The sequence below is a fragment of the Chrysemys picta genome, chromosome 21 (assembly GCF_011386835.1).
Source record: "Chrysemys picta bellii isolate R12L10 chromosome 21, ASM1138683v2, whole genome shotgun sequence".
Taxonomy (NCBI): domain Eukaryota; kingdom Metazoa; phylum Chordata; order Testudines; family Emydidae; genus Chrysemys; species Chrysemys picta.
Genome location: NC_088811.1, coordinates 10,831,173 through 10,848,675, shown reverse-complemented (window position 1 = coordinate 10,848,675; position 17,503 = coordinate 10,831,173). Strand labels below are relative to the sequence as shown.

General features: G+C 38.7%; 1 protein-coding gene across 17 annotated transcripts in view; it reads left to right on the top strand.

The window, feature by feature from the left end:
* Positions 1–17,503, top strand: part of LOC101931671 (beta-catenin-interacting protein 1) — a 145,743-nt gene that overhangs the window by 107,770 nt on the left and 20,470 nt on the right. For 10 of the 17 annotated variants that reach the window (XM_005292855.5, XM_005292852.5, XM_005292851.5 and 7 more), the window contains 5 exons: positions 8,829–8,858; positions 10,025–10,220; positions 14,054–14,262; positions 15,441–15,590; positions 15,695–15,880. In XM_005292855.5, the coding sequence (XP_005292912.2) occupies positions 8,829–8,858; positions 10,025–10,220; positions 14,054–14,262; positions 15,441–15,590; positions 15,695–15,880 (771 nt within the window). The remainder of the gene's footprint in view (positions 1–8,828; positions 8,859–10,024; positions 10,221–14,053; positions 14,263–15,440; positions 15,591–15,694; positions 15,881–17,503) is intronic. The other 7 variants (XM_008167257.4, XM_005292854.5, XM_005292853.5 and 4 more) reach the window with 1 other exon arrangement.

Here is a 17,503-nt window from a genome sequence, read left to right as displayed (position 1 = left end):
TTTAAAAGATACAGCTCTTCTAAACAAGGGGTTGTTGTATCTTGCAGACTTGAGGTTTTATGCTTACACATTTCACTTCACTTGTACCAATCTGTCTGGATGTTCCTTGTGTAGACTCTAACGGTCTTTTAAATACTTGTGCTCCAGATAAGTGTTTGCACAATTCAGCACAGAAAACGTTCTGCGAAAGTCAGTTTTCTTATCATTCTGAAAGGACCCACCATTTATCTTCATAGTCTTCTGGGCTTGTGCTGGTTCTCAATTATAGACTGAAAGGGTTTGGTGAGGAAATGATTAATTGCTACCAAGATTAATGTTGTATTCCTTTTGCGCCATTTTTGGATTGAGGTTTTCTGCAGAAATCCAAACTGATTAGGGTCAGTTTATTCAGTAATCTTGAAAATGGACATCCTTTTCTATCTCTACAGTCACTAAGTCTAGTAGTTAGTGCTATCCATATGCTTCCTCTGTGTTAGCAGATGAGAAGATACCTTATTTGTCTATCCTGTTTTCTATATTAAAGTTAGTATTATAGAGTGTCTTAAGCATCTTTTTTTTTATCCCAGTAATATAGCTTGTTAGCTGAGGATCATTTAGCTTGAAGTATAATGTTAGAAATCTGATTGCCAATCAGAGTAGCCTGGGAAGAATTCCCCATTCCTCTTGGTAGGGAGACTGACTGACTTCCTCTTAAGCCCTCTCAAGTGACCAGCCAAAACACCTCATGGTCCTGTATGCAGAATGCCTTAGTTTCTATATTGAAAGTGTGTGAATGGGTCATATAAATATGCATTTTGAAGATTGTTTGACCTGTTCTTGCCATAGGGCAGAAAATATGTCCAGAAAATTGAGTTTTGCATCTTGCATACTGTTCTATTTATAAACCCATGGTACGCCCACATCTTGCGTGCAGATCTGGTCGCCCCATCTCAAAAAAGATATCTTGGAATTGGAAAAGGTACAGAAAAGGGTGACAAAAATGATTAGGGGTATGGAACAGTTTCCATATGAGGAGACATTAATAAGACTCGCACTTTTCAGCTTGGAAAAGAGACAACTGGGGGTGGGGGGAATATGGTAGAGATCTATAAAATCGTAACTGGTGTGGAGAAAGTAAATAAAGAAGTGTTGTTTACTCCTTCTCATAACACAAGAATCCGGAGTCATTCAATGAAATTAATAGGCATCAGTTTTAAAACAAACAAAAGGAAGTATTTGTTCGCATACACACAGTCATTCTGTGGAACTCTCTGCCAGAGGATGTTGTGAAGGCCAAGACTATAACAGGGTTCAAAAAAGAACTGGATAAGTTCATAGAGGATAGGTCCATCAATGGCTATTGGCCAAGATGGGCAGGGATGCAAAACCATGCTTTGAAGTGTCCCTAGCCTCTCTTTTGCCAGAAGTTGGGAATGGGCTATGGGGGATGAATCACTTGATTGCCTGTTCTGTTTGTTCCCTCTGAAGCACCTGGCATTGGCCACTCTCAGAAGACCGGATACTAGGCTAGATGGACCTTTGGTCTGACCCAGTATGGCCGTTCTTATGTTCTTATAGTGCTTACTTCTGGGAGCTAATCATAAATGTACATCGTATCACTTTTATATCCCTTATAAATCCCATCAAGTTACTATGGCAATATGGTAGTACTTAAAGGCCCCAATAGAGATGGAGACTTATTCTAGTAGGTGCCATACAAATGCATAGAGTGACAGTCCCAGCACCAAAGAACTTGTAATATAAATAGACAAGAAAAATAAAGGGAGATATTGTTCTACTCCTTTTACAGATAGGGAACTCTGAAGCTCAGAGTAAGTGATTTGTCCTAGGTTGCACAAGACATCTAGGAATTGGATCCAGATCTCCTGGTCCACAAGCAGGTGCCTCAACAGCAAGACCATCTTCTTGCTACTGTGCTTCAAATGAACACTAAAGAAAGCAGTCTCTGCGCTATTGGATAAAACATTAGTTGTTTGAAGATAGGCTGTGCTTTACTTTTCACATGGGAATAATGGCTTTCACTTTTAGCAACAATTTCTTTCTAAAGACTGTTTAAAGATACAATAGCCAACAATGGGATATAAATATCCTACAGATAGTCTCTTTGCTTGGGCTAGATATAAGAAGATTGTGTTTGAAGGACATTTGGCATTTTCAGCTCTCAGCCCGAATGAGATGTTTGTCTTCAGAAACTTTCTTGTACAAGTAAAATCTTAAAGAATCTAGAGTTCCTGTAAAATAATTGGAACTAGAAGCAATTCAACATTTTAGGCCTTATCAAGTTTAGGAATTTATTTTCTATTTGCAGCCTGGCAATAAAGACTGGAAATGATATGAAAATGAACTTACGTAATCAGCAGCCAGCTGAAATATTGAGTATTCTAATTGTGTCAAGTGTTATGGATGTACTGGTCACAACTCCCTAGCTAAGACTGCACTTAAAGCATGGATTTAACCTCTTTATGTATGAATAATAAAGCATATTCTGCCAAATATACAGCGCTTACACTTTAAGTACAGAACTAATTTTACAAGAATTTACAAGGCAATCCACAAATTTATTTTAGCTGACATTAATTTAAAACTGGGTCCTTTTGACACAGGGTGCTAAGCTTCTTAGTCTCTTTTTCTTGTCATGAATGATCTTAACAGGGTGATACTTTTAGCTATACAGAAAGTTTGAAGAGTAACTTAAATCTTACATATAGGCTATAATTTGAAGAAGTAGGCTGTAGCTGAGTTATAAATGACTATATCTAATTGTAGCTATGTAAACTACAAACCGAGTCAGGTCAACAGCTCAGGTAATTCTTAAGAGAAGCCATCGTCACCCATCTTATACAGCTAACTTACATGAAATAATTACATTGGTTGTAATAAATCCATGATAGGAAGACTAGATAACTAGGGGAAAAATGTTTTTTAAAAATCTGTTTAATCTGGGACCATAAACGCTTAACATTATTATGATTTTAAAATCTTATCAATGTCTTTACAGGACAGAGTTAAGGTTCTTTGGTGTCTTCATGTCTTTGGATTTCTTAGGTGTAACCCTAACCCTGAATTTCGTGAGTTTTGGAATGATTGGTTTAGAGAAAACAGCTGTATCCTGTAATGGTTCACACTTAAGTTAATGATATTTACACTTAATCTTTAAAACTAAATTAAAATTGGAATTGGAGACTGTTCTAATTTACCAGACCCTCCAACAGCTAACTTAGAAAGATACTCATCTGTAGCAAGAACAGACCTAATAAAGTTCTAACCATCTAATTAATGATCTCCTCACTTGTGTGCATCTGTCCTTTCTACTACAAGGGAAAAGAAAACAGTGCATAGAGAGATGGCTGTCAGTAAGGATATGTAGAGCAGTTACCAGCTTGCTTCCTCCCCAGTGATTCTTAACCATGGGTATTCTTAGAATTCCATGTTATTCTACAGGTGTGCACACAGACTATTAAACAAAAATTAATCTAATAATGATATCGGAAGACAGATCTTCAGTCCTGTTGATTAGGAAAAGAGGATAGGACTTCTTTCTTACTGTTCAGAAATATTTTAAATGCTTGCCTTAATAGTAAATTGATGCTATTCAGTAGTTTGTGAAAGCAACAGTTTAGCTGTTCTGTATCTGCTGGGAAGTAAATGTCCTGGTATAATTAAGCTTTAAGAAAATACTGGCAGGATATGTTCAAATAGCATATCAAATTTGTAAAGGGGAGGTTCAAAATTAGAGCATCATGTTACTTTACAAAACAACTCTTGTGTAATGGTAGCAGTAAAAATATGTATGTAAACCTGCTTTACCTTAACAAGTGCCTGTGACAATTATAAGTTGACTTAATTGTAAGTTTTAAATAAACGTTAATACTGTGACTTCCAAGAAAACTAAAATTAGCAAAGTCCAAAGGGCAACAGTCTCAAATTGGCTAAGATCCTAGACTTTATATGATGTACATAAACAAAATATACAGAGGGCCTTCCTTTATGTATTCAGAGCTGGTAGACTTGTATTTAAATTCCTGATGAGAAATATATTATGAGAATTTATAAAAGTATTTGTCTAGCATTAAATAGGACAATACTCCCAATTTCCTTTTGAGGAGTGAAGATGTGGGTGTGGTGCTGAGTCGGCATAATGACCTGTTCTGGATAATACTTGGTGGTGACTTATGCATATCTTAGAACATAGAATAGTATTGTTATTGTCCAGCATCATTTATGTGGGTGTTTAAGTGAGAAGCCCTATTAGAACAGTGACAAAATATTGTCACAGCAAAACAAAGAGCTTCAGATTAATTGTCTTATTCTGCTTTAAGTGGTAAAGACTTAAATTGGTTAGAAATGCCAAAATTTGTGTTGCCTAAAAGAGTTGAAGTTCTAATAAACTGCCCTCGCTCAGAGAAATTAAACCACTTCTTGAACTCTAATTTGGTTTAAAAATATTTAAACTGAGCTATTTTAACCACTCTGATCATCCTCCATGTTATCCATCTAAACCCGTCAATATGCTTTATAATGCATGGAATTGTGGGACAAGGAACAGCAGTATTTTATGATTCATTAATATTGCTTTGCTCACTTGAATTGCACTATGGATGGTTCCCTGCACTATGGCTTAACTGTGATTACACATTCAAAGAAGCTCAGGTGTTTGAAGCTAAATGTGATTATCCAGATATCTGCTTCCAAGTTAATTTGAATGATTGGACATCTGGAATATAGCATATTTAAATAAAAGCAGGGATCTGAATGTGGTCCTACCAAACTGCCTTGTCTTGCTTTCTGACTTCAAAGTAGCCCCTGTGCAAACAATCTTGCTGATACACAATAGGATATCATGGGAATGCCTGGGAGGATGACTGACAAAGTTCTGCAGTGAACCCTGTGTGAAAGCACTTCTACACTACAAATCCAGCTGTTGGGAGAGTATGGTCAAATATGACTTTTTCCTGGGAAGGCTATGGACAATTACATTTTGCGGTATAAATGAGATCAAATGATGTGTTTTAAAAATCATGCTAATGCCTTAAATTCTTAGCATACAAGCAAATTCTATCTACACTTCAATAAGGAACTATGCTTTTATGCCCCGGGTCCCTCAAAACTGTTGAATTTGCAATGTTGGACTTTAAATGGGTTTAAAGTAGCACTTTGTTTGAGATGATCCACTGGTGGAATTAAGATTCTTCAGCATGATTATAATAGAGTTTTAAAAAGGTACTGTAGTTAACCACTCTTAAGCAATGTTATTTAGCTTTCCCCATATTAATAAATATAAAGAGAGTCCAAGAAATATTTTTGTGGGTACTAGGAATCTTTGTGTTTGGAGAGTACATGCGTATGCAACTCTGAAAAATGCTCTTGTAGCGTCTCTGTTCATTCTCTTGAAAAACAAAAAACACTTCTGTTAGCCCCTTCCTGGAGATGTGTGTAACTCACATTTTCCAGTGGGTGAGTGCTGTTGGTTTTTCTCCACACTGAACTGCCAGCTCTTGTTTGTTTAGGGCAGAGAACTGTGCTGACGTCCTGTCTGCAGCCTGCTAATGTGTAATGCAGCAGTCAGCTGGATAGTGGCTCTAAATAAAGGGTAGGTAGGGAAGATGAATGGCACAGTTTGTGTAAAGGGTGAGCTTCCAAATGACTGCCACACTTCAAAGTCCTAGTAACAGAATGATACATGTCTGGAATTTGTTAGAACATATTCATACTTTCCCTCTTTGGAAGAATTTTTTTTCTCTCTTTGGAAGGTAGCTGGAATGAGATGCTGACTCCAGTATTTTAAGACAAATTTAGACATCACTCTTTATGCCCTCTAATTCTAATATTATAAAAACTAATTTTCAGTAAAGTATTTTGCATCAAAGTGCAGCATAATACCATGAGAGCCTAAAAAAAATTACTCTCATCAGAGCGTGCTGCAACAAAACAGTAAAAAGTTCCATGATAAAGAATATCCTTAAGGAGACTGGATTATTTTATGTTTTCAGGCTACAGTAAGGTGGATACATAATCTTGTTAGTTTATATTGAACTGTATCTAAGTTTTGCTTAGCTACAGAGATGAAAATGTATCAAATGATAAACTAATATTCAACTTGCTAACTGATTTACATTCCCTTCTGGGTATGGCAGGGATGGAAACATGTTTCACCTCAACTCCGTAATGAGATCAGAAAGCTCTGACAAAAAGCATTGCTATATAAAGTATATATAATATATAGCATGGTGCTTGTTCTTACTGGGCCGGCTTGGTGCTTGATGCATTATGTGGAACTTAACTTTGCTGTGTCAAGATGAAGAAATTTACTAAAAAGAATTGTTTAATCATATGAAAGCTCTTGATGTACCAGGCTCCTGATTTTTGCTGCATAATCTCCGTTATTAGTTGTACTGATTTAAGGTGCATATTATCCAGGCGCCAAAATATTCATCTGCACATTGTCTTGTGCATCTTGATATGTGCTCTGTAATAGTACCTTTAATTTGTTTTGAAGGGAGGAGAGGAAATATTTTGTGCTTTAGGGAATTGAAATGTTTTGTTTTTGCCTCTTATGGTAGAGACCATTTGGGAGGAAATAGCTGGTAGTATCTGACAAGCTCTGCTCAAACTTGAAGCTGCATATGGCCTGTTAACAGCATTTATCGTAACTAACAGTTCTTTATGGGCTTCAGCTTTTTGATGCATAAGTCCCTTTCTTTGTAATGTCAGAGTTTTTGTACCGTAATGTTTTTTAAATGGGCTTTTTATTAAAATCTTATTACAATGAAATGGAAAAGTTAACATATTGGGTAGATTCTTGTTCTGATAAATTGAGCTGTAGTATATCTTGAACAGAGATTTTAATACCCTAGGGAGCATCTGGAGACACATGAGTATTTATTGGGAAGATTAGTTGTGGATTACTATAGTGGAGGGATGCCAAGGAATGTAATACTTGAACTGCCTAGTGGCAGAGGTTGGCATTGGTGCTAGAGTTAGAGTTCAGTTCACCAAGAATTGAGCAGCTTTTTTTTATGTTTTTTTTTTTTAAAGACAACTGTCACATTAACACACTTCAGTACATTAACCCCAACACTCATTATTGGGCTTTCTGCCATATCATGTCCCTACAGTCATGTAGTCTTCTGTAATCTTAATGCCTTGCTCAAAATGCTGGACTCCCTAGGTGGGGTGGGGTGCTCAGTATTTAAAAACTTGCAATTGTTCTATAGTCCTTTTTCATTATTCTGTAGCGTTAGCCAGGAATTCAAGCAGCGTACAGGTTTTGTGAATAATCATTTGATAAAAATACCTTAAAATTCAGGATTATACTTATATGCTATGTCCCTGGAATAGTTTATATGGAAGCCCTAGGAGATCATAAACGTGGTACATTAAAATAAGGAGCTGATTATAAACTTGTGGGTTTACTTTAAATGGGGTCATCAGGGATAACTTCATAAGAGATGGTTTCTGAAATTAGCTCCTTTATAATAAGGTTCCACTATTTAAAAGTGAGGCATTCTGCAGTAATTTTTCCTTTATCCTGTAGGATATGCGTGCTTTAGTTTTGAACCAATATTTTGTTTGTACTTATAAACATAGCATTTTGTTCTGTTTGCTGCATAGATAATTCCTTTTCAGAGCCAAAATTTGTAAGTTTTTACTAGTTGCACAATTGTGTATTACTAAAATAAATGAGAATTGACACTGGTTCCACTTGACTTGCATATTAAGGGTCAACTTTGCTGTAACTGCATTTCAGATCAAAGAGAATAGTAGTCATAAAAGTGTAATGTTCAACAGTGTGTAACAAGTGTAAATTCATAGTTTAATAACACTATAATTGCTGTTTGGAGAAAGCATACTGTCAGCTGTGTCCAGTAATCATGTGTTCAGATTCAAGTAGTTAAGGAGCCAGGTGTGGCTGGGAAAGAGGAGTGGAAATTATTCCTTGTTCATTAAGTCTGGAAAATATGCTTGAGGGTATGAATAAATGGGGAGAGGAGAAAAAAAAGTTGTTCACAAGTTAGTTTTTATGTTCAGTAAACTGCTTAAGTTTAACATAAATGTTAATTTTAAATAATGAATTAAAGAAATACTGTGAAGCTAAATTTGACGTTGAACTTCAAGTTTGCAAACACAAGTTATTATAGAACCTATACCAATAAAAATGTTTTCAGGACGCATAAAAATCCAGTGGCAATGAAGAAATCTTTGCTGTCTGCAACCCCATACGTTGCATCATTTAGTATGAAAACCTGGTGGTGAAACTGATGAATGTGTGCATTGTTCAAGCTGTGAGAAATGTAAACTGTAAATAAACTTCATTAATGGTGAAATGTGAATTAGATTTACAAAAAACTTTAGAAACGTGAAGTGGGGATAATAACCTTAAGTAAAATTTTAAAAAGCCAAAAAAAATCCCTTTTCAAGATGTATTCTTTAAATAGAGATACTACTAGACACTAAGTTCAGTGAGAATTAAACTTGATGGGTACCTCTGCAAAAACCCAGAAATTCACTGAGTATCTACCTGTTTAACACATGAATATCCAGTTTTATCACCAATACCCAATAAGGGAATTTGAAACCTTTTTACAATCTGAAGGCAAGTATTAATTTAACCTGAGAATTTCACAGTGTATGATAAACTGAAGGCTGAAGTTAAATCACATTAGTGAATGAGGCCCTAGATTTGTAACAGTTAAGACCACTGGAATTTGTTCATACAATTTTGTCCAAAGCTTTTCTGTGTAATGTGTGCATCTTTGACTTTTTCCTTATTTGCTCCCTCTTCAGTCTTTCCTGTATTACTGACTTGGGTTTATCTTTTTTCCCTTTAGAGAGTTTTGAGGTGACAGTCACCAAAGAAGGTGATAAAGGGTTCTTTCTATCCCTTTTATGAATATTAACCCACTAACTTTGGTTATGAAATGGGGAATCAGCACCTAAACAGAAGATCCTGTCATGCTCTTTTACCCCCATTTTATTCTCCCAGTTTTTTTCTATTTTAAAATATATTGATAGAAATTGTTATGTAGCCAAACCCTTGGTTAGAAATATCTTTAAATCAGACATCCATTTGAACTGTTTGGGATTATATTTAGGATATATGAACACTGCAGTTAAGCTTTGGTTAAAAAATAGTACTTTCACTAATAGCTTACATTTTTGGGGCATCTTAGGTTTCTCCCATACATTTTGAGAAGTAATATAATTGCCAAAACATAGCCACAACCTGCAATACACTTTCCTCACTATATGATTAACTAGTAATCGTAGATCTGATTTATAATGCAGTTTGTAAATAGTTTTAGATATAATAAAAGTGATTTACTTTGTAGGTTTCTTTTTCAGGTCTGTTAGAAAGAAAAGTCTGACTAGAAAGAAATATCTAGTAAATCCCTCTACATGAAATAACTATCAAGATTAACGTAATTGGTATATTAGTAGACAGCGTTGAAATGGATGCCTGAAAAGTTGGTATTTCTACCTTTCTCATTCAGTAGTTTATTTTGATTCCCTAATTTTAGCCAGGTACATTGCACAGGAAGACTTTGTCCATTTGATCTGTTGACAGAATTTCTGTAATTATGGTGCTGAACCTATACCTGAAGCTTCTTCACCTCTCAACTTGTAAATGTGCATTTTAACCTTCTGCTTTGGTCAAAGTAAACAAGCTGCCCAGCTATTCCCAGTAGCTTGGCATAGAAGATATTACCAGTGGCCTTGGCTGTATGCTCTCATAAGATCTACTCTTACCCTAGAGCTATCTCAAGTACTCCTGTGAAATGCCTGTCTACGTTTCTCTTTTGTATTCCTGCATGAATGGATGCAAAGTAAACAAGTTGCTTGGAAGGCAGATGTATGCTTTTTATACTAAAGTTCCCAGAACTCACCCATTTTAAAGCACAGTGCTCTTGCTTTGTCCACAGACCCTCACAAATCCCTGGCTGCAAAATACTGAGTCATTTACATTTGAAAATGCGTGGAGAGGTTTTTGACTGAAATTCTAACCTGTGCTGCTTTGAATCTCTAGGTGAGATTTGTGGATTTAAAATTCATGGGCAAAATGTCCCCTTTGATGCTGTGGTAGTGGATAAATCCACTGGTGAGGGAATAATACGCTCAAAAGAGAAACTTGATTGTGAACTACAGAAGGACTACACATTCACCATCCAGGCCTATGATTGTGGAAAGGGACCAGATGGAACTAATGCAAAAAAATCCCACAAGTAAGTAAATCTGTGGGTGGCTGAGGGGAAGTTCAGTTTAAGTAGTCTTCTGATTGATGTGGCCTATAGTCTGTATATTTGAAATGAACGTAAATCAGGTGATTCTGAAGGCTTTAAAAATTATATTAACGCAAGTGGGTCAAAGCAAAAACGAGAACTGCTTTGAAGTTGTTACACCTAAATTCTAGGGTGTAGTGACTTATTTGTCCTTTGACATATTGACACCTCCGGAAGTTCCACAGGAAACTAATGTGCTAAATTAGGCAGCAGAAATACTGAGGGAAGCAGTTAAAATCCCGTGAGGTCAAGGACCTCAGAAGGAAACTGAGCTGAAAGTAGTCCAAAGAAAATCTCTCCAAAAGGTGTTAGTGTTGTGGAGGGGTAAAGGAACACATGTTTCTATAATTTCCAAGCAGCCTGAATAGAAAATCAAATTGCTGGTTTAAAATTCCTCTCATTCTAGATTAAAATGACAGTAACAAAGCAATCTACTCTTTATGTAGAGGGAAAGGAAATAACCACATAGTAACATCTGCTTCGAAAAACCACTCAAAAATAATACAGCACTTTGGAAGAAACATCTGTACAGCATGTGGCAGACTACCGGTAGTGCTCAGGAAAGAAGGGCATAAACAAGATGAGGATTGGGTCAGGAGTAGGCATCATTACTTTCCTAGGGAAAGTAATCCCAGCTGGGATACAAGCATGGGAAGCCTTTTTGTACGGAAAGATGCTGTAGGAAAAGTGGTATTTAGGTAAACAAAGTATTTGATAATACAATCAACTATTGAAGAAATACTCAAAAGGGAAAGATTACAAACCACTTCAGAGACTGGGTGGAATTCTATCCTCTGTACAGCGTGGCTTCATGTGACTCGCTCTGCACAGCAGTTGTTCACTTTGTAGTAGAACTTGCAATTTCCAGCCACTTTTCCCCATTGCTCCAGGAGATGGACCAAACGCAAAATGTAAATGCCAATTCCCACCAAAAGGAACATTGGCTACACACAAAAGGGAAGACAAGCAGAATCAACAGTTTAGAGCAGGGGTCGGCAACCTTTTGGAAATGGTGTGCCGAGTCTTCATTTATTCACTCTAATGTAAGGTTTTGTGTGCCAGTAATACATTTTAATGTTTTTAGAAGGTCTCTTTCTATAAGTCTATAATATATAAACTAAACTAAAATATATAACTATTGTTGCATGTAAAGTAAATAAGGTTTTAAAAATGTTTAAGAAACTTAATTTAAAATTAAATTAAAATGCAGAGTCCCCCGGACCGGTGGCCAGGACCCGGGTAGTGTGAGTGCCACTGAAAATCAGCCCGTGTGCTGCCTTTGGCACGTGTTCCATAGGTTGCCTACCCCTGGTTTAGAGCAAGCCCAGTGCATGGGTAAGAAAGCAACAGCACTGGGATACTTGCTTCCTAGAGCATCAATTAATGACTGCTTAACCCCAACCCCGTGTCAAAAACCGCACTTCCACTTTGTGGGTGGCTAGGCTCTTAGTCATCAGCTCTGTATTGCTCATTCTCTTCATGTTGAATTATGTTTCTCTAATACAAATTATTCAGAATGTACTATCCTGAATCTCCTTAACTGATGTGTGGCAATGAAGTTACATTTTCATCAGCAGGAAGAAACTATCCTGCATTAAAGAAAATGTAAATGTCTAGTGGGTCTCTTTGCACTGCATTTGTTGGCCATATTGGCTAAAATAAGCCCCCTTTAAAAAACAAAAAATAAACAAACAAAAACCAACCTCTTAGGTAAGCGTTAGAAATATTTACTTCTGGAGGAGGGATGCATTAATAAAATGTTTCCCCGTAGTATTTTTACATTCTTGACACTTGTTCCATCATTCACACTTTGCTCTTTGTTGTTTTCTTCATTGACATATTTTTCCATTCTGTATTTACACATATACTATGACAAGTGCAAGAGGAAAGGCACTGTGGTCCCAGTCTTTCTGGGATTACTTGGCTCATGATAAACTATTTTAGGTGGGTTTTCTGCTACTTTTATATTCTCTGACCTTTCACTTCCACCTCCAAAAAATGAGTTAATTGTGTTTTAGCTGACTTACACAACTTGGTGTATTCTTATTGAAACAAAACTAGTCTAATGTTCTTAATTGAGCCTTTAGTCTGAAGCCTGACTTCTAATTGTCATTGTATATTTGTTTTCCATATCAAATTGTTAATTAAAACATAAAAATTAAGTGTAGTATAAGCTTGATATCTGGTGGTGCATGATAGAAAGTGATAGTACTGTGTTTGAAGCACAAAATTAATAATCAGATATTAAGGTTTTATGCCCAGTTTGCCACAGATTTTAGTTTTTTTTTAACCTTTCTTTGCCTTCGTTTTCCTCTGTAAAATGGCAATAACTTACTTATTGCACAAGGGTGTTGAGGACTTATTACTCCTGGGGGAATTCTGCACCACTGCGCATGTGCAGAATGTATGTCCCCCGCAGATGTCTTTGCTTCACCGCAGAAAAATGACTTTCTGATGGGGAAGCAAAAGGAAGCCATAAGAGCGGTCATGCGACCCTCCCCAGCAGTATGTTTCAGGTGCCCAGGGCAGCCGACAGAGAGGTAGGTCACTGTGGGGAAGGGGGCAGGACTGGGAAAGACCCAGCTGGTGGCTCCTACCCTGCACCGGGCTCAACTGCTAGTCCCAGCTAGGTGGGGGAGGATGGGACTTCCTCTGCCCCTGCACGGCATCCAAGGCTGTGTCAGACCTACCCCCAGATTTCTCCCCCGGCTGTAGGAAGCTCTGCAGTCCTCCCTGTCCCCATTTCCTGCACCCATTGCTCCTCAGTTGCAGGGGGAGGGATCACTGTACAGGGAGTTGCTCCCCCATCAGCTGTGCATCCAGACCCCCTCATATCCAGCCCCTCCCAATGAGCCCCACTCCCCCTGCTTCTGGACCACCTCGACAAGCCACCCACACTCCGATCCCCAGAATACTGAGCTCCAACCAGCTGTGTCAGGATCCCCACCACACTGAGCCCCACTCCCCCAGCATTTGGACCCCATCACTGAGCCCCACCCCCACACCGACACCCTGCCTGCTGAGCCCCAACTACTTTCACGTGGACCCCCCTGCAGAGTCCAATTGCACCCAGATTGCCCCAAACAGAACCCTCTCAACCCACACCTGGATTCCCCCCCACACACTAAGCCCATCCACACTTGGATCCTGCCTTGCTGAGCCTGCCTGCCCACACCTGGTGCACCTGGCACAGATGGGCGGGGCCCTGGGGTATTTCTGGGGCAGGCCCAGTCCTTGCGCTGTGTCAGGGTTGGGTTGAGCCTCACCACTGAGTCCGTGTCCCAGGGGGAAGCTGCACAGTGATCTCTCACCTCTGTGCAGCCAGTGTCCTGTGCTCCCCAATGCTATGCTAGAGGCTCCACATTTATTTGACAAATAAAATTTGCAGAATTTTGGAGAATTTTAAAATATTGTGCTCAGAGTTGTTGGTTTTTTTGGTGCAGAATTTTAATTTTTTTTTTATGCAGAATGCCCTCAGGAGTAACTTATTTGTGTGTAAAGAACTTTGAGATCCTCTGACGGAAGGTGCTATGGAAGTACAAAATATTATTTATTAATCTTCTGGGAAAGGAAAAATGTATCCTGCCTTAGTAGAGGGGTGGACTTGAGCTAATGAGTCTCTTCCACCACTGGCTACTATTCTTTTCTGAGCCTAAATTTTGGTGGGGAGCTTAATCTGTAAAATGTGGTTCTATTCCTATGTTAGTTGAATGGCAGCTCTGTAACATTCCTATTTCACCCAGTGTTAAAAGCTGATCATTCTGATTCCTCTCCAGAGCAACAGTACATATTCAGGTGAATGATGTTAATGAGTATGCTCCAGTGTTTAAAGAGAAGTCCTACAAAGCAACAGTTATTGAGGGGAAGAGATATGACAACATCCTGAAAGTAGAAGCTGTGGATGCAGATTGTTCTCCCCAGTTCAGCCAGATATGCACCTATGAAATTGTAACTCCAGATGTTCCCTTTGCTATTGACAAAGATGGTAAGAACCAAGGAGGGGGGAGAAATTGTTCTAATTTGGTACTTTAGAATAATGTTTCAAATGTGGTCAATGTCAAAATAAAATTAGTGCTTCAGAGTATTCTATTACAAACTTACTTAAATCACTCCATTTTCTAATCTAGTTCTACAGTGTAACTGAGCAGACATGTTTTTGTGAGCATTTTGGATTCCTATTTGAACTGTGTATAATATAAAATAGGTTGTCTTTCACTGATAGTACCAATCTCGCTATTTCACCTTTCTAACATATCTAGCTTCCACAAGTCTACATTCAGTGCTGCACTCAAACAGCAGTGACTTCAAGCATGTTTGCTGCTTCTGAAATTGTATTTTGTTGGAAAGTGTCATGTGTGTGTTTCTTCCCCCCCCCCGAACATCTTAGAACCCAGGGATCAAAGAGAGAGCAGTTTCTAAGGCATTTGCTGTTTTGGTCAGGAAGGACAGTCTTTTTCAAACTTCTGTAGCTTTTAAAAATATCATGTTTAATTGTGGGCTCTATTGAAGAAGCTGGTTCCAAGTTCAGGTCTTACGGGATCTTAACCATGAAGTACAGAGCCTATGGTCTCCTGCTGTTTTGTCTTTTAAAAATAGCAATGTAGATATACCATGTTCTAAACCAGCTGTTAAGATGTTTTTCTTTCTATAACTGTTCTTCTGTATTTAGGATTGGTTTTAAATTTATAAAGCTTGAACAGCAAACACCACGTAAAACCTTATTTAAGACACTGAGAGAGGGCTTGAGAGGTTACACTATGGAGTGGAAGGATGCTGGGGTCAATGAAAAGTACTAATTTAACTTGCTCCCTGAACTGTGTAGACCACACAAAGTTACAATCCTCGCTCCTTATCTGCAGACAGTTAAATCTTTGGTTTTATTAAAAGATTTACACTAACATAATGAGCTGTAAAAAGACAGTGCTAAGACTGCATCTGCTGCTGTATTTATTTGTGTTAATCTTCTGGGTTTAATCTTAAAGAATTGGGTTTGCTGTTTAGGGTATTATACCCACATAAATTGAGGGAGGGGTTAATTAAAGCTTAATTACATATGACTATCCAAGTCTTAGCACCTGGAGGGGGGGAGAAAGTATACTTAATGAAGCTGAGTCTAAAAGATGAACATATATTCACTGTTAATTGGCTCTCCACTATTGCCAGGTTATATAAAAAACACAGAAAAGTTAAACTATGGCAAGGAGCGCCAATATAAGCTGACTGTGACAGCATATGACTGTGGCAAGAAAAGAGCTGCTGAGGATGTATTGGTGAAGATTAGCATTAAGCCTACATGCAAGCCTGGCTGGCAAGGTTAGTTCAATCCCCTCCTTTCACCAGCTGCTATTACTTTACTGCAGTTAAACACTGGTAAACACCAGAGATCTCTAATCTTATTTCTTTGTGTGACTATACAGGCTGGAGCAAAAGAATAGAATATGAGCCTGGGACTGGTTCTCTGGCTCTATTCCCCAATATACATTTGGAGACCTGTGATGAACCCATAACTTCAATTCAAGCAACAGTGGAACTAGAGACTAATCATATTGGGAAAGGTTGTGACAGAGATACTTACTCTGAGAAATCTCTTCACAGACTCTGTGGTAAGAATGCATTGATTGGTTTGAAATTGAGTAAAAGTCTTCCTTTGAATATAATCTTTTCACAAGTCAGAATAAGGAATATCAAACGAATGGGCACACTTAATAACATGCCAGTACAAAAGTTGCCCCAAAATCTTGTCTAGCAGACCTTATACTTGGTGAGCCTGACAATTATTTGAAAACATCAAGTTCAGTCTCATCAGAGGAAGAAGAATCATTGCGTTGTCCCCTTCCAACCTTCCTGTTCTCCTATTTTGGGCAGTAATTTCTCATTGGTGATAAATGCTCCAGAATTAAATGGCTGAGTGTGTGTGGATGGGCATCGTTATTGAAAACTGCCTATTTTTCAAGATGCAGGATGAATGTGGGTGTCTTTTCAGAGGCCATGATGAAGAGATGGATTATAAAGTGGAGAAAATGTGGCCTGGAATGAAGGACTTCATTTAAACCAGCTAAATCTATGTTTTGTTGCATAGGGGCTAGAGGACCCTTTTGCATTCACCTATGCTATGATTAGTAGGATTAAAATTCATGAGCCCCTCTGATGCAAAATGAAAGGATGGAAATTATGGGCCAGTCTGTCAGTGATGCTCAGCACCTTCACTTCTAGTTGGAGTCACCCAAGAGCTGTGGTTGGCTCAGCACCTCTAGAAGTCTGGCCATATGCTTATAATGGCCTGTGTTGCCAAACCGTCTTTTTATTGGGTGTGAGAAGGAAATTGCACTTCTCTTCCCAAAGTGTTAACTGAGGCTATGTCTACTTTAGTTTTGTTGACAAAAGCTATGCCGCTTTAATTAAACCTCTGTTGCATGTCCGCGCTATGCTCCTTGTCGCCAGAGTGCAGCCATACTAGCAGCTCTTGCATTGACACAGAGAGCAGTGCACTGTGGGTAGCTATCCCACTGTGCAACTGGCTGCAGGGTGCTTTGGGAAGGGTTTGCAATGCCTCATGGGGCAGGTATAGCATCACATGATGCAGATTTCTCAATCCCATCTTCCATGGGCATCCAACTAGATTGCCAGCCACTTTTAAACAGAAGTGTGGGGGGAGAGTATGTGTAGGGGAGAGACAGAAACTAGCATGTGTTAGGGGAGTGTTTATATGAGAGATACTGTGTGTGTTGGGGGAGAGTGAGTGTGTCAGCATGCTGGCTTCTTTAAGTTCAGATAGTGGCTGGAAGCAATCAGTCCTGAGGCAGGGAGAGGGGGAGCTCCCCCATCCCCATTAATCACCACCTCCCTCCCTGGCTCTGCACAGCAGTTGTCCTCTCTCCCTCCCCCTTCCAGCAGCAGCCTGTCTGCAGCTGTGTTCCTGTTTCCCCCAGGGAAAGCAGGATTTTGGGTTAATGATTTGCTGTTTGCTGCCACATGCTCAGCTGTCAGAACTTCCCAGAGATTTGAAAAGGGAGGGGCGCATGCCTGTGTAGCTGTATGCAGTGCAGTGGAGTTCGAAACAGTGAGCAGAGTGGTCATGGTGGGCATTGTGGGATAGTGAGGGAGGCCAGTTATGGCGACATAATGAATGGCAGTGTCTACACCAATGCTTTGTCGCTTTAACTTTGCTGCAAAAAGCTCTATGTCCCTTGTCAAGGTGGTTTTATTTTGTAAGTAGCATTCTAGTA